This window comes from Salmo trutta, chromosome 19, assembly GCF_901001165.1.
Source record: "Salmo trutta chromosome 19, fSalTru1.1, whole genome shotgun sequence".
Lineage (NCBI taxonomy): Eukaryota > Metazoa > Chordata > Actinopteri > Salmoniformes > Salmonidae > Salmo > Salmo trutta.
In genome coordinates this window covers 15,744,285-15,770,615 of record NC_042975.1, presented here as the reverse complement: position 1 = coordinate 15,770,615, position 26,331 = coordinate 15,744,285, and the positions used below count along the sequence as shown (strand labels likewise).

At 44.4% G+C, this 26,331-nt stretch overlaps 1 protein-coding gene across 2 annotated transcripts in view; it reads left to right on the top strand.

Annotated features, from left to right (window-relative positions):
- Positions 1–26,331, top strand: part of kirrel3a (kirre like nephrin family adhesion molecule 3a) — a 261,823-nt gene that overhangs the window by 173,271 nt on the left and 62,221 nt on the right. For both annotated transcript variants that reach the window (XM_029699881.1, XM_029699880.1), the window contains exons 4-5: positions 10,352–10,509; positions 12,664–12,814. In XM_029699881.1, coding sequence (XP_029555741.1) covers positions 10,352–10,509; positions 12,664–12,814 — 309 coding nt within the window. The remainder of the gene's footprint in view (positions 1–10,351; positions 10,510–12,663; positions 12,815–26,331) is intronic.

Here is a 26,331-nt window from a genome sequence, read left to right as displayed (position 1 = left end):
AAGAAGTTTGGTTCAAATCGGATATTGAGTATTATATTTATTGAGTGTTATCTGAATCCTATAAATTAAAACGACCAATTTGGGTGCAATCAATAGCTTATATTCTGTGAGATCAAAGTATATTTCCACAAAATATGTTTCAGGACTGGCAATCTTACCTGTTTCTAACTACAGAAACGATTTCAGAACAATCTGGGTGTCATGGCTTGCTGAAATGACATGGAACGACTCTTCTGTAACTACCATAAGAATCTAGTCAGTCCAATTCATTCCGTCAATAACCCTCCTATTTACTTGTCATCAACATATTTTTTATTTTATATTTTATTTAACCTTTATTTAACTAGGCAAGTCAGTTAAGAACACATTCTTATTAACAATGACGGCCTACCAAAAGGCAAAATGCCTCCTGCGGGGACAGGGACCTGGGATTGAAATAAATACCATATAAATATAAGACAAAACACACATCACAACAAGAGAGACAACACAACACTACATGAAGAGAGACCTAAGACAACAACATAGCAAGGCAGCAACACATGACAACACAGCATGGTAGCAACACAACATAACAAGAACATGGTAGCAACACAACATGGTAGCATCACAAAACATGGTACAAACATTATTGTGCACAGTCAACAGCACAAAGGTCAAGAAGGTAGAGACAACAATACATCACACAAAGCAGCCACAACAGTCAGTAAGAGTGTCCATGATTGAGTCTTTGAATGAAGAGAATGAGATAAAACTGTCCAGTTTGAGTGTTTGTTGCAGCTTGTTCCAATCGCTAGCTGCAGCAAACTGAAAAGAGGAGCGACCCAGGGATGTGTGTGCTTTAGGGACCTTTAACAGAATGTGACTGGCAGAACGGGTATTGTATGTGGAGGATGAGGGCTGCAGTAGACATCTCAGATAGAGGAGAGTGATGCCTAAGAGGGTTTTATAAATAAGCATCAACTAGTGGGTCTTGCGACGGGTATACAGAGATGACTAATTTACAGAGGAGTGCAGTGATGTGTCCTATAAGGAGCATTGGTGTCAAATCTGATGGCCGAATGGTAAAGAACATCTAGCCGCTCGAGAGCACCCTTACCTGCCGATCTATAAATTATGTCTCCATAATCTAGCATGGGTAGGAAGGTTATCTGAATCAGGGTTAGTTTGGTAGCTGGGGTAAAAGAGGAGTGATTACGATAGAGGAAACCAAGTCTAGATTTAACTTAAGCCTGCAGCTTTGATATGTGCTGAGAGAAGGACAGTGTACCGTCTAGCCATACTGGCAAGTACTTGTATGAGGTGACTACCTCAAGCTCTAAACCCTCAGAGGTAGTAATGAGAGAGCATCCTACTGGATGAGAGAGTGTCCTACTACCTGAGCTATGTTGTTGATGTTAATTGAGAAGAGCGTGGGGCCTAGGATTGAGCCCTGGGGTACTCCCTTGGTGACAGGCAGTGGCTGAGACAGCAGATTTTCTGACTTTATACACTGCACTCTTTGAGAGAGGTAGTTAGCAAACCAGGCCAAAGACCCCTCAGAGACACAAATACTTCTTAGCCGGCCCACAAGAATGGAGTGGTCTACCGAATCAAAAGCTTTGTTCAAGTCAATAAAAATAGCAGCACAATATTGCTTCAAATCAAGGGCAATGGTGACATCATTGAGGACCTTTAAGGTTGCAGTGACAGCAGAGATCCTAAGTTTTCAATAAAGAGAGTCAAGAAGCCCAAGGAATGGTCAGAGAGGGCACTTCCTGTACAGAATCTTCTCAGGATTTTGCCTGCCATATGAGTTCTGTTATACTCACAGACACCATTCAAACAGTTTTAGAAACTTTAGGGTGTTTTCTATCCAAAGCCAATAATTATATGCATATTCTAGTTTCTGGGCAGTAGTAATAACCAGATTAAATCGGGTACGTTTTTTATCCGGCCGTGCAAATACTGCCCCCTACCCTCAACAGGTTAACCATTTCCCAGAACTTCTTGGGGTTAGACCCACAGAGAGAGAACTGCTCCTTAACCTCTCTGGGGTATGTGGGACGCTAGCGGGACACACTATTCAACAGCCCGTGAAATAGCAGGGCGGCAAATTCAAAACAACAAAAATCTCATAATTCTAATTTCTCAAACATACAACTATTATATCCCATTTTAAAGATACACTTGTTGTTAATCCAACCACATTGTCCGATTTCAAAAAGGCTTTACGGCGAAAGCATAACATTAGATTATGTTAGGACAGCGCCTAGACAAGAAAAACCACACAGCCATTTTCCAAGCAAGGAGAGGCGTCACAAAAACCAGAAATACAGCTAAAATGAATCACTAACCTTTGATGATCTTCGTCAGATGGCACTCATAGGACTTCATGTTACACAATACATGTATGTTTTGCTCGATAAAGTTCATATTTATATCCAAAAACCCCATTTTACATTGGCGTGCAATGTTCAGAAATGTTTTGCCTCCCAAAACTTCCGGTGAATGAGCACATCAATTTACAGAAATACTCATTATAAACGTTGATAAAATATTCAACAGTTATTCAAAGAATTATAGATACACTTCTCCTTAATGCAACCGCTGTGTCAGATTTCAAAAAAGCTTTACGGCGAAAGCAAATTTTGCAATAATCTGAGTACAGCGCTCAGATATCAAAACAAGCCATACAGATACCCGCCATTTTGGAGTCAACAGAAATGACAAAAATTACATTATAAATATTCACTTACCTTTGATGATCTTCATTGGAATGTACTCCCAGGAATCCCAGTTCCAGAACAAATGTTTGTTTTGTTCGATAAAGTCCATAATTTATGTCCAAATACCTCCATTTTGTTCACTCGATTAGTCCACTACTCCAAATGCAGGAAGCGCGCGCAAAATGTCACAACGAAAAGTAAAAAAAAGTTATATTTACGTTCGTAGAAAAATGTCAAACGATGTATAGCATCAATCTTTAGGATGTTTTTATCATAAATCTTCAGTAATATTCCAACCGGACAATTTCAATGTCTTCAAAAAAGAAAAGGAACACAGCTAACTCTCACGTAAGGGCGCACCACTGAGCTCATGTCATTTTCTCAGTTGTCTACTTCCAGGAGCTCTTATTCTCTCCCCATTCACAGTAGAAGCATGAAACAACGTTCTAAAGACTGTTGACATCTAGTGGAAGCCTTAGGAAGTGCAAAATGAACCCTAAGTCACTGTATACTGTATAGGCAATCACTTGAAAAACTACAAACCTCAGATTTCCACACTTCCTGGTTGGATTTCTATCAGGTTTTTGCCTGCCATATGAGTTCTGTTATACTCACATACATCATTCAAAAAAAGAAACTTAAACTTTAGAAACTTCAGAGTGTTTGCTATCCAAATCTACTAATTATATGCATATCCTACCTTCTGAGCCTGAGTAGCAGGCAGTTTACTACGGGCACACCTTTCATCCAGACATCAAAATACTGCCCCCTACCCTAGAGAAGTTAAAGTAACTTACTTTGGCCTTCCGGATAGCCTGAGCGCACTTATTTCTCATTTGCCTGAACGATAGCCAGTCAGCTTGAGTATGTGTGTGCCAAGCCTTTCGCCAAATGCAATTCTTGTGGTGGAGTAACTCTGCAAGATCACGGTCGAACCAGTGGCTGAACTTGTTTTTAGTTCTCATTTCCTTTATGGGGGCGTGTTTGTTAACAATACCACTGAAAATATCAAAAAAGAAGGTCCAGGCGTCTTCGACAGAGGGGATCAAGCAGATTCTATACCATTTTACAGAGGTCAGAGTATGAAGGAAGGCTTTCTCATTAAAAGTTTTTTAGCAAGCATCTATGACAAATCAGGACAGGTTGTTTCACTGAGCAGCCATTACGAACACAGGCTGTAAAACAGTGATGACTAAGGTTATTACAGAAAACACCAGACTGGTACCTATCAGGATTATTTGTGAGGATAACATCGAGGAGATTAGCCTTTTCTGGGTGATTGGAGTCATACCTTGTGGGATTGGTGATAATCTGAGAAAGATTTTGCGAGTCCCATTACTTTAGGACTTGGTCAGGTGGTTTAAGCATGTCCCAGTTTAGGTCACCTAGCAGGACAAATTCAGACTTAGTGTAAGGGGCCAGGAGAGCTTAGGGCAGGTAGGGTACAGGCCGGTGCTGATGGAGGACGATAACACCCAGCAACAGTCAACAAAGAGCCATTTGAAAGTTTAATGCTTAAAACCTGCAAATACAATTGTTTGGGGACAGTCTTGGTGGAGACAACAGAGCACTGAAGGTGATCATTGGTAAAGATTGCCACTTCCCCACCTTTGGAATATCTGTCTTGTCGAAAAAGGTTATAACCAGAAAGGTTAACACCAGTATTAAAAGCACGCTTTCTTATCCATGTCTCAGTAATGACCAACACATCTGGATTGGAGCTCTGAACCCACACTTTCAATTTATCCATTTTAGGTAATAAGCTTCTAGTGTTAACGTTCAGAAAACCCAGGATTTTACGAGATCAGAAATCAGTGATGCAGATATCAGAGCACAAGTCAGAATTGGAGCTAGCAATTGTAGATGGGCCAGATATCATCAACAGTAATACAATCTGATGTCATGTAATGTTTTTACGGATAAACCCAGTAAAACAGATGATTCACTTTTCCTCCTAATTAAAACTTGGCTAATGGCAGTTGACACCTTTAAATGTCTTTTGCAGTAATAAATTGATCATTGCTTTACATCTGTCATGGATTCACATGGGAGGGAGGCGATGCATGGCCACAAGTCTTTATCTGGCTTTTTCTCCCTGCTTCGTATTTGGCACAACAAATCCTTACCTTCATGAGAGACTGAAATAATGTCTTAATTCTCCTCCTTTCTCCCCTTGCCTGTGCATCAGTTGACACTGTGCCCCTCAGGAGTCTCCAGCCAGTGCGGTGAAACAAATTGTTCCTTATAATTGTTCCTTATCTTGGGCTCTGGGACCCGTTACATTCCCATATAAATTAAGCACAGTTTAATTAACTTCAGTGGCATCTCTCTTATCTGGGGAGGGAACATTCACTAAGGCACGGTGTGACGGTGTGACAGGCAAACTCTGGCAAGTCACCCTGCTATGACGCGCAGAGACACAAATGAACTGCTGAATTGTATTGCCGATCTCCTGTAGTGTCATTTGTTGGCGGTGGCGACATGGTACTCACTCGTTCAATTAGATTTCAATTGGTTTGTTTACGGCAAAGTAATTGTCATTCTATTTCGGACCAAATGCCCCAGGGTGGGCCCTGTCTAAGCTAGTGAAGGGCTACAGTGGCATAGATCAACGCGGGGAAAGTGGAGGGAAAAGCCTTAAAGATCCACAGTAGGGGCAACAGCACCACTCTACTGCTCCACGGCCATTGTTATTGTTTTAGTTTTGTTGACTAAGCAGAGGTGGGGAGTGCTAGGGGAGCATCACGCATCAAGGTAAAAACAAATGCTGCACATATGCTGCTATTCTATCGCTCTAGCAATGATGTCCGAATGGAAAAAAACTGTGTTCGTTCTTTCCAGTAACTTCTTTGTTGTTGTAATATCGCAAACGGACATGGCAGTTTCAACATTAAGGTTTCCATCTTCAAGAGGAGGGAGAGACCTTAGAGGAGGGCGAGAACTTTCAAGAAGGATACACTGAGAGCTCTGAAAATGTGTGCTGAGTGCATGCAAACAGCTGACGTGAAGAAGAGGATTGATTAAGTCATCCATCTTAAAGTTCCAAAAGTGAGAGGGCGATGGCGAAGGCACAAACGTGGTACTGCCAGTGAACCCGCCATGATGGTGATTAATCCGCCCCGGCCGCCAATTCCTGCGAGACGGGCATCTTAAGATCTCAGAACAAGATCCAGGTACAGTTGAAAATGGGTCACATTTTCCCCAAGCTGCCCTTCCCCTCAGTTTTTTTCTAAAATGAATCTGCTCTATTTTCCCTCCTTTCCCCATCTACAGAACTGAATGACTTTGGTCCCTCCCAAGGGGTCAGTGAATCAAGCGTAGAGAAAGAGAATGTAATTCAGTGACAAAGAACCAAGCCCTAATGTGGATAGAGAGAAAGAGAGAGAGGAGGGTAGAGAGAAGGGGGGAGAAAGGAGACTTCCAGCACCCAGCGACAGTAATTAAAGTAGGGGGTGATTAGTCCGCCTCTGTGTCGGCCAGCTCATGAGAAATCTATTGACTGGCCACGTTAAATCATCAATTTGGAACCATTAGACCATGCCACATTCACAAACATGTCGGTAATGATGATGGGTTGAACCTCTGCGGGGTTACTGGAGAGAAGGCCCTCATGTGTTTCTCTCTTTCTCCCTCCCCATTCTCTCCCTCTCCTTGTCTCCTCATTTTCTCTCTCCCTCTACTTCTGTCTTTCTCTCTGAGGTCTAACTTGGCTTTGAAGGCCAAACATCACTGTTGATGTTGTGAATTAGGCCCATGTAATGAGTCACACGGTATTAGCTTCTTTGCCGACCCATTGCAAAAATGCCAGCCTGTGCCCTCAGCTCTGACATGACGGACGACTTGTTAACACAACACAAGACCTGGGGGGGTGGGATGGTGAACTCACTACACTGGTCAGGATTTTATGCAGAGCTCCCAACATAGAATTAGGGATTTAATAGGATCTTTATGGGTCCCAAGGCCTGTTGCTTAGCTGGTTCACACCTCCAAGGTCTGTTGCTTAGCTGGTTCACACCTCCAAGGTCTGTTGCTTAGCTGGTTCACACCCCCAAGGCCTGTTGCTTAGCTGGTTTACACCTCCAAGGTCTGTTGCTTAGCTGGTTCACACCTCCAAGGTCTGTTGCTTAGCTGGTTCACACCCCCAAGGCCTGTTACTTAGCTGGTTTACACCTCCAAGGTCTGTTGCTTAGCTGGTTCACACCTCCAAGGTCTGTTGCTTAGCTGGTTCACACCCCCAAGGCCTGTTGCTTAGCTGGTTTACACCTCCAAGGTCTGTTGCTTAGCTGGTTCACACCTCCAAGGTCTGTTGCTTAGCTGGTTCACACCTCCAAGGTCTGTTGCTTAGCTGGTTCACACCCCCAAGGTCTGTTGCTTAGCTGGTTCACACCCCCAAGGCCTGTTGCTTAGCTGGTTCACACACTCAAAGTGTGTGTTGTTGGCGTCTCCCGGTGCCAGCTCATATCAAGTCTGAGATTGTGTCCCAAATGGAACCCTATTCCCTATTCCCAAAAGTAGTGCACTTTAGTAAGGAATAGGATGCCATTTAGGACTTAGGCTGAGAAAAGGAAGCCGACAGCACAAAGAGGCAGGCAGGCAGGCAGGCAAGGACAGATGGCTACCAGTAGCGGCTTGTTTAGTGCTCAGATAATAATGTAAATGTGCCTGTTTGTGATATGTTGTGCCAGTGACAGCTGTAGTGTGTCTTGATTTAGCATCACAGAGCGAGAGATATTGAAAATGGTCCTCCTGTATTGCACCAGTCAGAACAGAAAGGAGCTCCTTGAATTATTCACAGCATCAGGCTGCTTCTCAAATGGCACCCTTTTCCCTGTATAGTGCACTACTTTTGAACAGAGCTTTTTGAGCCCTGATCAAATGTAGTGCACTAAATAGGGAATAGGGTGCCATTTGGGACACAGTCCAAGAGAGATTGAAAGCAAACCAAATGCAGCTTGCCAACCTGACATTATTGCCTTCTCGCTTTTCTCATTAGGGAAGAAATAAAAATGTGTGAAGAAAAAAGTTCTTCCAACTTCGCAGTACAACACAGGGCAACCAGTGTTTTACAATCGGATCCTTGTCAATAACAAACAATAACAAATCTAGTCCCCCAGTAAGATACAGATGGCATAATTACCATGGATACTCACGGAGGAAAACTCAGGGAATTGCCTCATCATGACTTGATTTTAGAGTACTGTTTCTTTTTAAAGATATATAACTCTTGACTGGTACTCCACCATTGCATCACCTTCATGAAATGACTTCAAGTGACTTACAATTCCAAAATGTGACCATTTATTTTCAATGTATCTGTTCAAGCTGTGAGTGATGTTTCACTTTTTTAACATTTCGGATATTCATGCAATGTCTTCATATTCAGATTGTAAAAGATGAAAAAATATGCAATGTGCAGATTTTGGTCAAGGTGAAGGTTGTTGAAACCTTTCAGTATTTACTCTTTCACTTTTTAAATTCTTCCTAAGGTTACTTAACAGTATTCATTATTTTCCCTTTGAAAGTCGCCTTTAGTATTCTTTTGATGATTAAGCTTTCATTGGAACTACTTCAAAGCTGTAAAGTTGAATGACTCTTTGATGTGCCCTATAATATCTCATTGTGGCCTTTCAATACGTATTGGCTTCTCCATTCTTTCCTCTCCCGTTCTCCCCCTCTCTTTTTACATTTCTCTGAAAACATGTTCACTGATATTTCCTCTTATATTTATGGGGGGTTAGACGAACAACCATTCAGACTCTCATAGCTCCACGGTTCCTCAAACTGGAGAGAAAGTTGATCAGTTCAGGTAACACTATCAGATAAATGACAATATCCTTCTTCCTCACACACTGATCTGAACCAAGCAAGGTTGACAATGTGTGAGGAGATATGAGGACCTAAAAAAGATAGACCAACATTGCTCATAAAGCACTTTGCCACTGTGGAACTGTCATCCTTTCAATGGCCGTATTGTGGAAGATAAGAACGGAAGTGGTATTGGCTGCAGCACAGTCGCTCTCACAATTGGGGGACGCCTCTTTGGAGAATTCCATTCTTCCTTCTCCGCCTCCTCTGGACCCCCAGAAGTTAGAAGTGTTCTCTTGCTCTACGAGTCGCAATGTAACTGTGCTGAACAAAGATGGCCGACAAAGGTGAAAGCGCTAGCCATGGCTCTAATCAGTTCTCCCCCAACTGTGAGGGATGAGTAATGAGCAAAGGGGCCAAGTCCAGGCCCTAATGAAGCCAGCTAGCTCCCTCGAACTCCACCTTCATCAAGTTCTCTTCTCTTTAACTCTCCTGCTGCTGCCGCCGTTTGTCTGCATGTGGCGAGCTAGCAAGCTATACTGTACCTCTCGCCTGAATAACCCATGGGAGGGAAGGAAAATGTATGACGCTAATGAAGTGAACGCAGCGAAGGCAGTAGAGGTGGTAGAAGGCGGCGGTAGTGGTGAACAATGTGTAAGTATGGAATTAAGGTGGTGGTGATGATGATATGCCTTGTTTTGTATCTGTTTCAGGTAATATGTTACATATGAAGTGCATGGAAGTGCATATTAAGCGTGTTAAGGAGTGAGGGAGAGAGCATTTACATATGCTGCTTTCTCTCTCTCTATCTCTCTCTCTTTCTCTTGCTCTCTCTCTCCCTCACTCTCTTTCTCCCAAGCACTCAGGATGTGCCAGCTGCATGTTGCCTTTGATTCAGGCTTGCTCCAGATCTGCTCTCTAATGAGCTGAGTGCTCAATCAATAATTCACTGGAGTTTGAATAAAATTGAGGGTGATCAGAGCTGGTTTCAAACAAGAAAGTAATCAGTGCCATTCACAAGCTTGGATTCGGCCAAGCTCTCCTCAACTAGCTACCTTCTTTCCTTTCTGCCTTCCTTTCTTTCTTTTGTTCCCCGTTTCTCCTGCATGAACGGAGGCAGACTCTCCAGTTTCTGCTTCCTCTTTTGCCTCAATATGTCATCGCTCACATGTGGTAAGCGTCAGAACTCCACTGGGCACAGACGTCAATTCAATGTCTATTCCACTTTGGTTCAGCGTAATTTCATTGAAATGACGTGGAAACAACTTTGATTCAACCAGTGTGTGCCCAGTGGGAAGAGACCACACAAAGCAGCAGCAAGGGTGAGGATGATGATGTATAACCTCTATGCAACACAAAGTGTAAACATATTCTTACCAATTGATGTGTATTTCAAATGTAGGCTACTTGTTGAAAACAAATATGGCGTACAATATTTTGATTAGCACTATGTTGAATTTACATAATGCAGCCTCCATGCTGCTCTGAAATTAAGCGTATTTTATTGTAGATTTTTGTATCAGACTGAAACGTCAGAGGTGTTAATCTGAGTTGGCATACAATGGCATAGCAATGCGTCTTAAATTGATAGTTCATCGAAATTGCAAAACAACATATTGATTTCCTTGTACACTTGCGTTGGTTTTGGGGCAAATATTGGCCAGGTCAACTAAATGAATCATGGATTGCTGTTTTACCTTGTCCATAAACTGCTTACAGGGTAAGAAAACCAATATGTCATTTAGGTGAACTACTAAGCCTTTAACTGCTCTACAACAGTACACATTTTACAGAATGCAATGCAATTGAACCAAATCCATCTTTATCGTCCCCCACAGTTCCCCCTGAAGACCCTGTGATTGTGGGGGCTCCCGTGGTGAGTCTAAGAGCCGGCGACCCCCTCAACTTGACATGCCACGCCGACAATGCCAAGCCTGCTGCCTCCATCATCTGGATCCGCAACGGGCAGGTCCTGAATGGCGCCATGTACTCTAAGGTATGGGAAGGGGGTTGCATTTTTGTCCCCGCCCCAGTTTTATAATTTCACTGTAGGAGTGGTTTGTGCTAGTTTTGATTGATCTCTGTGCTGACCAAACTCTTTCAAAAGGACAGCTCTATTTGTAAGTATTGGAGCGAATTCATGGGTAGCCCCGACCGGGACTCAAACCTGGGTCCAACGATTGCCAACTGAACAGCTTAGCCATTACACCAAGAAATTCTAACTGGATTAAGTTCGCTACACTATCCCCTTCCTACAAAAAGAGTGCCCCACGCTTCTTTATCTCAAGTCCCTCATGCCCAGGAATGCCTTTGATGACCTCACAGTAGCGTCACCCCACTTCTGACACCAATGTAGAGAATTCAGGAGGTTGCTCTGACCATAGCTGCAGCAAATGTCATAGCTGCAGCAAACTATAAAAACTATAAAACTATAAAAAGTGCACACACTCAAATTAAGTTTGCATAAATAAATTGATTGTGCACTTCAAATGTGTCCTTTGGCCCTTGATAAGAGGTGTGCTCTCTCGTCCCTCAATTGGGGGAATCCTTCCCCCTCTTCCTAGCTTCCTCTCTGCTGCTGCATTCACTCTTCTCTTCCTCCACACAGCTGTCCTAAAAAAGGCCTCGCTTTGTCAATTTAATGACAGCTGAGATTTTTAATTTGATCCACTGGGCAAGATGGAGCACTCATGTCGCACTTTCAACATGACGAAAAAAGAGAAAGCATTCCATCACTCTACATTATGGATGTGTTCTTGGGCAATTTGTTCACTTTGTCAGCCCTGGGTAGGAAACAGAGAAAGTGAGAGGCGCATTTAAAGAAGCGGTCCCATGACAATCTCACAGTGTAATCTTGCTTGTTCCAGGGTGAGCCTAACCCAAACAAACCCATTGGAGAGCGCTCCCTTTACTCAATTTAAACCCATAAATTAGACAGAGGCAAGCCACTTAGACGTGTACATTATTGTATCAGGATTTGGAGAGGCAGTGTATAGTTACTTTGTAAGTACTTAGTATCAACATCTGTATAGCATATTTGATATGTATCACATTTGATACTGATTACATCATATAGCAGATGCTCATATCCAGAGCAATTTACAGGATTAATTAGGGTTAAGTGCTCAAGGACACATCGACAGATTTTTAATCTAGTCAGTTAGGGGATTCAAACCAGCGACCTTTCAGTTACTAGCCCAATGCTCTTAACTGCTAGGCTACCTGCCACCCATCATGTCATATTATTTACATGTCACACTGTTAGGATGTAAAGTCCTTTTGATTCTTCTCAATCTGGTAACAGCTTCATTTAAATGCATCAGGAAAAAATATTTTGGAGACAGAGAACCAATATGTTTAATCTTTATCCAATGATGAGCCTGGGTTTTGGATTCACATACTTTGAGTCATATCATGACTTGACGTGGCATATCAAGGCATGCAGATTGAGAAGGCAAACGATAGAAAGACGACTGATCCCATCTGTCCAGTATGACATGCAGGTTAACGTGAATTGGGATGAGTCTTGTCCTGGAGGCAGAACTAAGCAATTTCCACTAAATTCTAAATATTGTACAGATTCATGAAAACAAAAATGTAATTAAGGTTAGGGTTAGGTATTAGGGTTATCCTTGTGGTTAAGGTTAGGGTTAAGTTTAGGGTTAGGTTTCAAATCAGATCGTATGACTTTGTGGCTGTGCCAGCTAGTGACCACTCTAAAGAGCTGCCCCCAGAACAAGATTCATGATGAGAAATGTTAACCTGCATATGACATCACAAATCTGTCAATGACGTATACCAATAAACTCTATAACTATGTAGTTCCAAATATGTAACTACTATGATATTACTATGTAAGTCAGGGCAAGAGATACATGAGATTTATGGGGAAAAAAATAGCAAAATCCTAATGGTCATACAGTACATACATTGCATGATGTACTGTAAACCTATTGCTCCCTACATCCATACTGTACTGTAGAAAGTTGTACTTGCAATGGCTGTGATATTTGGTTGTCTTATCTACCTTAGTTACTCTAGTCACACTGGATAAGAATTCTAAATGAACACAAGGTAAATGTAATGAAAGTAAGACATCTTGTAAATGTAATAGCTAGTGATAATCTTTGGTCTTTTAATGATTCCTCAGACACTGTTACGGGATGGGCGAAGGGAGAGCACAGTCAGCACACTCTACCTCTCTGCCTCCAACATCGAGACAGGCCAACGGATCACCTGTCGGGCTTCAAACAAGGCAGCGCCAAACGGTAAAGATGCTGTCGTCACCATCGATATCCAACGTGAGTACAGCGTCCCATGACTCACACCATGGAAATGATCTATTCTAGTGTGTTTGGAAGCAATAGTCACGACTGATCTAGGATGATATTTTCTTTCAGGGGGGGGGGGGGATGCACTGTTTGAAAACCTACACTATATGACCAAAGGTATGTAGACGACTGCTCATTGAGCATCTCATTCCAAAATCATGGGCACTCCTTTGCTGCTATAACAGCCTCCACTCTTCTGGGAAGGCTTTCCACTAGATGTTGGAACATTGCTGCAGGGACTTGCTTCCATTCAGCCACAAGAGAGTTAGTGAGGTCGGGCACTGATGTTGGACGATTAGGCCTGGCTCGCAGTCAGTGTTCCAATTCATTCCAAAGGTGTTCGATGGAGTTGATGTCAGGGCTCTTTGCAGGCCAGTCAAGATCTTCCACACCGATCTCAACAAACTATTTCTGTATGGACCTCACGTTGTGCACTGGGGCATTGTCATGCTGAAACAGGAAAGGGCCTTCCCCAAACAGTTGCTACAAAGTTGGAAGCACAGAATCATCTAGAATGTAATTTTATGCTGTAGCGTTAAGATTCCCCTTAACTGGAACTAAGGGGCCTAGCTTGAACCATGAAAAACACCCACAGTCCATTAGTCCTCTGCCACCAAACTTACCAGTTGGCACAATACATTTCTTTATTTCACCTTTATTTAACCAGGTAGGCCAGTTGAGAACAAGTTCTCATTTACAACAGCGACCTGGCCAAGATAAAGCAAAGCAGTGCGACAAACAACAACACAGAGTTACACATGGAATAAACAAACGTACAACGTAATAACACAATAGAAAAGTCTATATACAGTGTGTGAAAATGAGGTAAGATTAGGGAGGTAAGGCAATAAATCAAATCAAATGTATTTATATAGCCCTTCTTACATCAGCTGATATCACAAAGTGCTGTACAGAAACCCAGCCTAAAACCCCAAACAGCAAGCAATGCAGGTGTAGAAGCACGGTGGCTAGGAAAAACTCCCTAGAAAGGCCAAAACCTAGGAAGAAACCTAGAGAGGAACCAGGCTATGAGGATTGGCCAGTCCTCTTCTGGCTGTGCCGGGTGGAGATTATAACAGCACATGGCCTAGATGTTCAAACGTTCATAAATGACCAGCATTGTCAAATAATAATAATCATAGTAGATGTCGAGGGTGCAACAAGTCAGTAACACAAGAGTAAGTGTCAGTTGGCTTTTTCATAGCCGATCTTTGAGAGTATCTCTACCGCTCCTGCTGTCTCTAGAGAGTTGAGATAAATAGGCCATAGTGGCAACATAATTACAATTTAGCAATTAAACACTGGAGTGATAGATGTGCAGAAGATGAATGTGCAAGTAGAGATACTGGGGTACAAAGGAGAAAAAAAAATGACAATATGGGGATGAGGTAGTTGGATGGGCAATTTACAGATGGGCTCTGTGCAGGTGCAATGATCTGTAAGTTGCTCTGACAGCTGATGCTTAAAGTTAGTGAGGGAGATATGAGTATCCAGCTTCAGTGATTTTTGCAATTCGTTCCAGTCATTGGCAGCAGAGAACTGTAAGGAAAGGCAGCCAAAGGAGGAATTGGCTTAGGGGGTGACGAGTGAAATATACCTGCTGGAGCGTGTGCTACGGGTGGGTGCTGCTATGGTGACCAGTGAGCTGAGATAAGGCGGAGATTTACCTAGCAAAGACTTATAGATGACCTGGAGCCAGTGGGTTTGGCGACGAATATGAAGCGAGGGCCAGCCAACGAGAGCATACAGGTCGCAGTGTAGTATATGGGGCTTTGGTGATAAAACGGATGGCACTGTGATAGACTGCATCCAATTTGCTGAGTAGAGTGTTGGAGGCTATTTTGTAAATGACATCGCCAAAGTCAAGGATCGGTAGGATGGTCAGTTTTACGAGGGTATGTTTGGCGGCATGAGTGAAGGATGCTTTGTTGCGAAATAGGAAGCCGATTCTAGACTTATTTTTGGATTGGAGATGCTTAATGTGAGTCTGGAAGGAGAGTTTACAGTCTAACCAGACACCTAGGTATTTGTAGTTGTCCACATTTTCTAAGTCAGAATCGTCCAGAGTAGTGATGCTAGACAGGCGGGCAGGTGCCGGCAACAATCGGTTGAAGAGCATGAATTTAGTTTTACTTGCATTTAAGAGCAGTTGGAGGCCACGAGCAGTTGTATGGCATTGAAGCTCGCCTGGAGGTTAGTTAACACAGTGTCCAAAGAAGGGCCAGAAGTAAACAGAATGGTGTCATCTGCGTAGGGGTGGATCAGAGAATCACCAGCAGCAAGAGCGTCATCATTGATGTATACAGAGAAAAGAGTCGGCCCGAGAATTGAACCCTGTGGCACCCCCATAGTGACTGCCAGAGGTCCAGACAACAGGCCCTCCGATTTGACACACTGAACTCTGTCTGAGAAGTAGTTGGTGAACCAGGCGAGGCAGTCATTTGAGACACCAAGGCTGTTGTATGTGTCAAACTGCTTTGCTTTATCTTGGCCAGGTCGCAGTTGCAAATGAGAACTTGTTCTCAACTACCCTACCTGGTTAAATAAAGGTGAAATAAATAAAATGAAAATTGCCAGAGTCGAAAGCCTTGGCCAGGTCGATGAATACGGCTGCACAGTATTGTCTTTTATCGATGGCGGTTATGATATTGTTTAGGACCTTGAGTGTGGCTGAGGTGCACCCATGACCAGCTCTGAAACCAGATTGCATAGCGCAGAAGTATGGTGGGATTCGAAATGGTCAGTGATCGGTTTGTTAACTTGGCTTTCGAAGACCTTAGAATGGCAGGGTAGGATAGATATAGGTCTGTAACAGTTTGGGTCTAGAGTGTCTCCCCCTTTGATGAGGGGGATGACCGCGGCAGCTCTCCAATTTTTGGGGATCTCAGACGATGCGAAAGAAAGGTTGAACAGGCAAATAATAGGGGTTGCAACAAATTGCGGTGGATCATTTTTGAAAGAGGGGGTCCAGATTTTGCAGCTCTTTCAGAACATCAGGTATCTGGATTTGGGTGAAGGAGAAATGGGGAGGCTTGGGCAAGTTGCTGTGGGGGGTGCAGTGCTGTTGACCGGGGTAGGGGTAGCCAGGTTGGAAGAATGGCCAGCCGTAGAAAAATGCTAATTGAAATTCTCAGTTAACGTGGATTTATTGGTGGTGACAATGTTTCCTAGCCTCAGTGCAGTGGGCAGCTGGGAGGAGGTGCTCTTATTCTCCATGGACTTTACAGTGTCCCAGAACCTTTTGGAGTTTGTTTTACAGGATGAAAATGTATGTTTGAAAAAGCTAGCCTTCGCTTTCCTAACTGCCTGTGTATATTGGTTCCTAACTTCCCTGAACAGGTGCATATCGCGGGGGCTATTCGATGCTAATGCAATACACCACAGGATGTTTTTGTGCTGGTCAAGGGCAGTCAGGGGCAGGCATTGGGGCAGGTAGCGTTCTTCTCTAGTTCTAGCAGGGTAGAAATTTGACCAACTAACTTGTTGGAAAGGTGGCATTCTATAACGGTGCCACTCTGAAAGTCACTGAGCTCTTCATTAAGGCCCTTATACTGCCAATGTTTTTCTATGGAGGTTGCATGGCTGTGTACTCAATTGTATACACCTGTCAGCAACGGGTGTGGCTGAAATAGCCGAATCCGCTCATTTGAAGAGTTGTCCATACTTTTGTATACATGGTGTACATACTATTCATTCACAACAAACATTTGATATCTGGCTATAATGTTATATTGATCAGTAAGAGAAAAGGCTCTTGTTCCAAAACTCATCCATTGGTCTATCTATCTGACCATTGAAATACTCTATTTATCCTATTTCTACTGCAGAATTCTACCCCTAACATTGCACGTGCTAACCCAATATTTCCAATATTTCTCAACATATTTTATTGGAGTATGCCAGATTGATCCATATTAATTCCGTTGTCCATGGCTGGGTTTTCACAAACATTGTTGAAATGTGAGTTCTATGAAATGCAGCATTTCCCATTCAAAGGAAAATTGGTCTGGAAGCACAATGAAAGAGATAATGCATTTGATGAAGATTAACAATGTCACAGTCTTAGCCAATGAAAGTCAATGCTAGTGTTTGCTATTTTATTCTTGCTGTGTGTGTTGCCACTGTGTGCGTTTCTCTTTTTTTCTTCCTGGCGCTTGCCCTGCCACTAATCAAAATACCATCATAAGAGATTCCTTCCGAATAGTGAAAAATGGCCCCCCTCTGTACAAAATTCAATTGTCAGATGATATTATTTGATCACAAAAACCATTTGCCATAAGTTATGGATTTCAAACAAAGGCCTTTCACATCCCTCATAGCTCCTTCAAAGCTATTAAGTATGACTAATAAAGCAGAAAATACTATTCAAGGATCCATTACTCTTGACAGCTCCATTCTTCCTAGTGCATTCTTTAAATTTTTTGTGTGTCATCCAAAAGGAATCCTTTCCCCAAGCCTGGGCATGGGGAGAGACAGAAATGAGAGCGCTAACCGATTAGCCGTTGTTGTGTGCACTGTCAGAGAGGGGCTAATCGTTTTGTCATGCAAAACAATGGCGCCGTTTTTTCCTCTCCTTACGCAAGTCAACTGCTGTATGAAAACAAATGTTTGATTCTGCCCTAGCTGGGTAGCCTTGAGTAGCCTGAAATAAAATAAATATGTAGAGTAGTGGGCAGATGCAGTAACACTGGAGCTATAGTTGCTGTATGTCCTTGAATCAATTTGGGTAATAAGGTGAATCTGATACCGATCGTAAGTGGAGCACGTTTGATGGGAATGAACTGCATCAGCGCAGAGTTGAGGACTCCCCCCAATACACCAACAGTGGTTGAACAAGTCACTCTCTATTGGAATGCCAAAGCTGTTGGAATTAATTCTCCTCAGGATGGAAAAGTGAGAGCCGATCCCCCCGCCATAACAGATCGAGAAGAGCTTGAGCGATGGGTCTGCCTTTAGCGCTTAGCATTAGCCCGACTGATTTCCCCCCATATGCGTCTCTCGTTCCACTTTGCATCACATACAGTAGCAAAGGGAGGGGTGGATTGTTGAAGGGGGTAGTGGAAAGCCAGAAATAATCCACAAGCCACAGGCACCCCACCTCAGCAGGCCAGAGTGAGGGGGTGGGAACAGGTGTTGGATGAATAAGTGATAACAGCACACCGTGAGGTGGATAGGCCGTGATGCTCCTGGAGGTCCTCAGGGAACCACAGACTGCCACCAGGGGCGCCATACTGTCACAGTAGCCAGTTAATATTGATGAGAGGCAGCTGTCGGTTTGGGTGGTGATGGCAGGTGTTGTGAGACGCGCACACACAGACACATGCCCCAGAATGCATTGGGCAGAAGGCAGACAAACATTGGGGAGGTGGGTTAGCACGGGTTCCGTCAAGTCGGCAAAACCAATCACGTCAGGCAATCTCTCACTGCTCACAGGGGGTTCTAATGGAGCATTAGCATATTTCTCTTAGCTCTGTCCATTTGAATGTGTTCCTGACCACCTGGATATCTGTGATGATGATCTATGCAGTAGAAATGAGCATACAGGGTTATTTTATAAGCAGGTAGTTAGTTAGCAATTCTAATTGATTTGTAATTACACTTCTCCTTCTTTGAGAATTATTGACACAATCATCACTATGTAAAATTTGGCTCCCTATAAGTTAACAGTTGTGTTGAAGTATTTGAGTTATGTACCAAAAAGTATCCATTGTTACCACAGTTTATGCAGCTAACGACTCGAACACACCTACAGCGTCATTGCGCAAAATGGTATGAAGCATAATCTGGATATGTGTGCAACAAAAGTTCAACATTCACCTTCTGCTACCATTTCTGTCAAGCCGTCTACAATTTGATGCATACGTTCGATAAATCCAATGTATGCACAGGGGCGCAACTTTCACTGGGAATGCGGGGGACATGAACCCCCCACATTCTAAAATAAAATGTTTCCACGTGAATGCCTCCGAGCTGTTGGGTAGGCTGTTTGGCGGTTTCAGCCGGCTGGATTTAGGCTGTGTGAAGGCAAAGCTTCTGACCAGCACAGCACTGCTGTCTGTGTGTTTTGCTTGTTCTAAGAGTTGTAAAGCAAGCAGAGCAGAAACTGGCTACTCTTTATTTGACTGATGTAGCTGGCAAGGTATCTGCTGTTTGACTTGTATTCCCAGTGCTGAGCTAGTAGTGTAACTGACATGTAATGTTAGCTAATGTTTCATCCGCTCTCCAATTAAGTTCTGTCTGAAGAGAATGAACTAGTTAGCTAGCTAGTACCTACCACAGCCAGTTCAGCTCTAGCCTCAAGCTATCTGTCAGATAGTAGTTTCTAACAGCTGTTGTGTGTACGGAAATGTTTTGTAGCCTTTTTGTCCCATTTCAACGGAAGTAAATTAAATTGGCTAGTTTTCGCCAGTTAGCGCCAGCCAAAGGTTGGCTAACGTTAGCTAGCTAACTCACTAACTTCAGGTATTATTTTTTCCTCCATCACACTAGACCTGAATCAAATGATGAAATCAGCGATATTCTGATGTTTTTTGACAGCGCAATCTGAGTTTTTATTAGAGTCAGTATAGCAATGTAATGTTATTGATCTGTTCATTTCCCTAGCTAATTCCTTACTTTTCACACTGACATGGTATTAACAGCTCTACAGACTACACTGGCATGGTGTACAGTCAGTACAAAACACAATATTGATAATGATGAATGGATACAGATATGTTTGAATGCCCAGTCATGTTCATATAATCTCAGACATAAATTACGGCAGTTTAAGACCATCGATAGAACATCCTATATGCCAGAGAAATGTAATATCATTCACTCAGAAATGTAATTCCTCTGCAGTATGTGTAAAATAGTATTGTAATTGATTTAATTTGAGGTATTTTTAGTTGAGCAGTCGCAAATATATATATTTTTCTCATGGCACTCGAGACACCTGTATGATTTGCGCCTGTCTCAGTGGACTAATCCGTCAAGGAGGCCGCCGGATGCCACTGTCCAAGAATATGGGGACTATGGCTCAGATGCACAAGGCACGTCTCTCTCCAGAATGCGCTCTCTTCTGCCATTTCGTGGGTATTCATTATTTTCATTACTTCATTGTGTGCACTGTTTGATGTGTCTACCAATTCTAAATTACATACATCACCAGTAGTAGCCTTCATTTATCAATAATTCCCATAATTTCTCATCTGCAATGTTTGTTATGATCATTTCTGTTATTGCATTCAATATATTATTACAGTCATTTAACTTTCTGATTGTCGGAGTAGACATGTGTTTTGCAGAACTCAATCTACATTATGTGACATGTTAAAAACATGTTACATTGTTTTTATTTCATTCCATTTACGAGTTGTCAATTTATTCATCATCTTTTGCTTGAAACTCTAATGTCAATGTTAAGTAAGGACACAGATGATTACGCATATAGAAATAGTCTACCTGGGCTGCGCGCAAATATAGGCCTATAAATGTTGTCACGTTGGTATAAAGGGATCGGGAGATAGGCGTAATAGGGTTTTTTATTGACCCAAATTACAGCGTGCCATGTAAAGGCACAGGGATAAAGACCAAACAAACACGTATACAAAACACAGGGTTGAAACCCAAACAAAAGAGCGAGAAGTACCTCGAAAAAATACACCGGGGCAAGACCCATAACATACACGCACACAATGATTAACACACGGACGAAACCCGTAATCATCTGCACAATACAAGTGGCACGAAAGCCAAAACAAAACAGCACAGTTACTCACACGACCAACGGACATGGGAACAATAATCACCAGGACAATGGTGAACAAAGGGCACACTTATACAATTACTAATCAATGGGAATAGGGACCAGGTGTGCGTAATGAAAGTTCCGGAGGGATCCATGACAGTCTCTCTCCCCCCCCCCCCAACATCGGCCCCTGAGTGCGATAACAGGAACGCAGTGCGGGGGTCGATCAGGACCCGATGCAGCTGCTGAAGTTGCGTCGTTGGACGGGCTAGTTGCCACTGCCAAAGTTGCGGCAGGGTCAGACAGACCAGTTGCAGCGGCGTGGATGGACTGGTTGTGGCAGTGTCGGACGGGCCAGTTGCAGCTGCTGAAGTTCCGTCGTCGGACGGACCAGTTGTGGCGATGTTGGACGGGCCAGTTGCCGCTGCTGGAGTTGCGGCGGTGCCGGACGGACCAGTCGCAGCGTCGTCGGACAGGCCATTCCTGCTGTCTCCCTTAATGGTCAATTATTCTGTCACGATGGTATAAAGGGATCAGGAGACAGGCGCAGGAATGTGTAATAGGGGTTTTCAGCCCAAATTACAGCGTGCCATGTAAAGGCACAGGGACGAAGACAAAACAAACACATATACAAAACACAGGGTTGAAACCCAAACAAAAGAGCAAGGAGTACCTCTTGTAAATACACGGGGCAAGACCCGTAACATACGCGCACACAATGATTAACACACGGACGAAACCCGTAACCATCTGCACAATACAAGTGGCATGAAAGCCAAAACAACACAGCACAGGTACTCACACGACCAACGGACATGGGTATAATAATCGACAGGACAACGGTGAACAAAGGGCACACTTATAAAATTACTAATTAATGGGAATAGGGACCAGGTGTGCGTAATGACAGTTCCGGAGGGATCCGTGACAAATGTGCCCATTTTGGGATATCTGATAGTATTTATGATTGTTTTAACTCTCCACCACTAATGAGCTGTGGACCTTCTCAAAATAATTTTTATTCACCTCAAACAGCAAATAAACAAGGTCTGTTTTTAGAATCAATTGAGAATGACAATAGTTTCTCAAAGTATATGAACATTATTTCCAGCTCTCTCCCTTTCGATAACCACTCGGCATGAAAGGGAAAAATGTAATGCTCTGATCAAGTGGAAAGGTCATAAAATACCTGATTGCTTCTTATCCCATGCACAAATAGCCTACAGCTGTGTCTGTCCCGAGCCAGTAAACTCTGAGGGCCCCGAATATTTAATACAATGTTAAAAGTTTGCTAGCGCAAGTTTTGGGGCGATCCAGTTGATAGTTGATACAATGTTCGTTGCAAGCAGGCCATGTGTAGCCAATGTGATTCATTGGATATTTATTTTTATCAGGATATTTTCTAAATGCAGGCTGCAATGTTTTTGTGTTGGCTTTATGTAGCTTATTATTACACAGTTGGCAATGGCAATAAAAGATACTTTTAGATTTGTAATTTTCATCTAGATTTATATAGAATATAGATTAACCACAGACAATGATTTTGACATACAAAGACTATTATAAATTAAATGAAACTGTTCCACAAAAATGTGCATATGATAATCGTATCTGGCATGGAGATTGGTATAAATGGTAAGATAAATTGGCACTACAAGTGTAAAAGGTTACCGACAGCAGGTGTAGCCTATTACCAGCAACGTCAGGAGCATAATGGAAGAATCTGCGAAGGCCAGCAGCAGTGGGAGAAGGAGGGTAGGGGAACAGGTTTTTTTCTTCTGACTCCCTCTTGAATCATTTGTGTGTCTTCATTGTATAATCAAACAGCATGCATGAAGCATCAGACAAGTTCAGTACATATAGCCTAGTTGATTTTATTAAAACCGATAGGATGTGTCTATATAGGCCTATGGAAAAATACAGTTGAAGTCGGAAGTTTACATACACCTTAGCCAAATACATTTCAACTCAGTTTTTCACAATTCCTGACATTTAATCGTAGTAAAAATTCCCTGGCTTAGGTCAGTTAGGGTCACCACTTTATTTTAAGAATGTGAAATTAATAGTAGAGACTGATTTATTTCAGCTTTTATTTCCTGCATCACATTCCCAGTGGGTCAGAAGTTTACATACACTCAATTAATATTTGGTAGCGTTGCCTTTAAATTGTTGAACTTGGGTCAAATGTTTCAGGTAGCCTTCCACAAGCTTCCCACAATAAGTTGGGTGAATATTGGCCCATTCCTCATGACAGAGCTGGTGTAACTGAGTCAGGTTTGTAGGCCTCCTTGCTCACACACACACTTTTTCAGTTCTGCCCATACATTTTCTATAGGATTGAGGTCAGGGCTTTGTGATGGCCACTCCAATACTGTTACGTGTGCCTCTAGGAAGAGGGAACGCAACACCCTGCTACAACTCAACTCCCCATGGAGTGAAAGAGGTATGGGATTGTAGGTGCGAGTAAGGATGACAAAAGGCAGAGAATTTACCATTTACAGGGAACTTATTCCGTCACACAGTAATTTTGGGTAAAAGGGGCTGGACGGAACCAAAGAAAGTAAATATCAAAGCCCCCTCTCCTACCTTACCTGCCTACCCACTACTTACCTAACTTAGCACCACCTGGTGCCCTAACCAAAATACAGGGGGGTTGGTCCGCCCAGGTCTTACCTAGTGTGCGTAGACAGTGAATACAACGGGTTATGTATGCCCGCGGGCCTCTTGCTTAAGCACTCCCTAGGTGCCTTCCCCTTCCCCCCTGGGAACAAATGAAACAGAATAATACAAACTACTTCACAACAAAAAAAAATGAGAAAAAACTAACTCAGGACATTAAAGAAGCGCTCTCTCTCGCTCTGAGAAACAAACACAGAACATAACAATCAGCTCTCTCAGCAACAACTAACATATCACATACCAAATCTCTTTCTGAGAAACAACCAACATATGATATAACCCTCAGCTCTATCTGAGCAACAGAACACTGGCTTATATAGCTGGAGAAGGAGTCTGTAACGGGATACAGCTGTATCCTGACGAGGGGGCGTGGTCAGCTCTCCAATTAGCAATGGGGGCCGACCAATCAGCTGTTTTGGGGAATTTCAGGAATCCATCCTGAAACATACACATACAAAACCACAACACAGAAACTGGGGAACGTAACAAATACCTTGACTTTGTTGTACTTAAGCCATTTTACCACAACTTTGGAAGTCTGCTTGGCATCATTGTCCATTTGGAAGACCCATTTGCGACCAAGCTTCAACTTCCTGACTGATGTCTTGAGATGTTGCTTCAATATATCCACATCATTTTTCTTCCTCATGATGCCATCTATTTTGTGAAGTGCACCAGTCCCTCCTGCAGCAAAGCACCCCCACAACATGATGCTGCCACCCCCGTGCTTCACGGTTGAGATGGTGTTCTTCGGCTTGCAAGCCTCTGTCAGATGATTCTAGGAGTGGTGGTTGGAGTCAGGCGCAGAGAGCAGAGGTAAAGTATACAGTCTTTATTTTCTCCGGCAACAAACTGGTCACGCCAAAACAGAAGGGCGCGTAATAATAATGACCAACCCAACACAGGGCAAAACGGTCCGAAGAGAGAAAATAAGACGTCAGCCAGCACAAAACACCAAAACACAAAAACATCCAAAATACAACTAGCGAAGCAACTACATTCACAGGCCCACCATCCTGAGTGGACAACAAACAATCCCGCACAAAAATCCCAACTGAAAACACACATTAAATAAGTCCCCACTAATGACATACACAAAACAGGTGCGGAACAGACAGACAAACTAAACGAAACTGAAACAACGATCGGTGGCAGCTAATAGGCCGGCGACGACGACCGGCGAGCGCCGCCCGACCGAGGAGGGGCGCCACTTTCGTTGGATCCTGTGACAGTACCCCTCCCCTGACGCGCGGCTCCAGCCGCGCGCCGACGCCGGCCTCGGGGACGGCCCGGAGGGCGAGGCGCCGGCCGATCCGGTCGGCGACGGTGGAAGTCCAACAGCATAGGGGGGTCCAGAACGTCCGCCGCCGGAACCCAGCACCTCTCCTCCGGACCGTACCCCTCCCAGTCCACGAGGTACTGCAGGCCCCCTACCCGACGTCGGGAGTCCAGGATGGCTCGGACTGTGTACGCCGGGCTCCCCCCGATGTCCAGGGGGGGCGGGGGGGCCTCCAGCACCTCACTGTCCTGCAGCGGACCAGCTACCACCGGCCTGAGGAGAGACACATGAAACGAGGGGTTAATACGGTAATACGAAGGAAGTTGCAACCTGTAACACACCTCGTTTATCCTCCTCAGGACTTTGAACGGCCCCACAAACCGCGGACCCAGCTTCCGGCAGGGCAGGCGGAGAGGCAGGTTCCGGGTCGAGAGCCAGACTCTATCCCCCGGGTTAAACACGGGGGCGTCACTGCGGTGGCGGTCAGCGCTCTCCTTGTGTCGTTCGCTCGCCCTCCTTAAACATTCCTGGACCGCGTTCCAGGTCTCCTGAGAGCGCTTGACCCATGCTTCCACCGCAGGAGCCTCCGTCTGGCTCTGTTGCCATGGCACCAGGACCGGCTGATACCCCAGCACCACCTGGAAGGGTGACAGATTAGTGGAGGAGTGGCGCTGAGAGTTCTGGGCCATCTCGGCCCATGGCACGAACTGCGCCCACTCCCCTGGCCGGTCCTGGCAATATGACCGCAGGAACCTGCCCACATCCTGGTTGATGCGCTCTACCTGCCCATTACTCTCGGGGTGGAATCCCGAGGTCAGGCTGACCGAGACCCCCAGCCTCTCCATAAACGATTTCCATACCCTGGACGTAAACTGGGGACCTCGATCAGATACGATGTCCTCGGGCACCCCATAGTGCCGGAAGACGTGAGTGAACAGGGCCTCCGCGGTCTGCAGGGCCGTAGGAAGACCGGGCAAAGGGAGCAGACGGCAGGACTTAGAGAACCTGTCCACAACGACCAGGATCGCCGTGTTCCCCTGAGACGGCGGGAGATCCGTAAGGAAATCCACCGAGAGGTGAGTCCATGGCCGCTGTGGAACAGGGAGGGGCTGTAATTTCCCTCGAGGTAGGTGCCTAGGAGCCTTACACTGAGCGCATACTGAACAGGACGAGACATAACGCCGGACATCCTCAGCCAAGGTGGGCCACCAGTACCTCCCCTTCAGGCCCCGCACTGTCCGTTCCACCCCATGATGACCCGAGGAGGGTAGAGTATGGGACCATCGGATCAGGCGATCGCGAACATCAAGCGGAACGTATTTCAGGCCCACAGGACACTGCGACGGAGTAGGTTCTGACCGAACCGCCCGCTCGATGTCCGCATCCACCTCCCATACCACCGGTGCCACCAGACAGGAGGCGGGAAGTATGGGAGTAGGATCGATGGTCCGCTCCTCGGTGTCGTAGAGACGCGACAGTGCGTCAGCCTTCCGGTTCCGGGAACCTGGAATGTACGAGAGAGTGAAGTTAAACCTCGTGAAAAACATGGCCCACCTCGCCTGACGGGGATTAAGCCTCCTCGCTGCCCGAATATACTCCAGGTTACGGTGGTCGGTCCAGATGAGAAAAGGGTGACGTGCCCCCTCAAGCCAATGTCTCCACACCGTCAAAGCCCTGACCACGGCTAACAGCTCCCGGTCCCCCACATCATAATTGCGCTCCGCCGGGCTCAGCTTCTTAGAAAAGAACGCGCATGGGCGGAGCTTCGGAGGAACGCCCGAACGCTGCGACAGCACA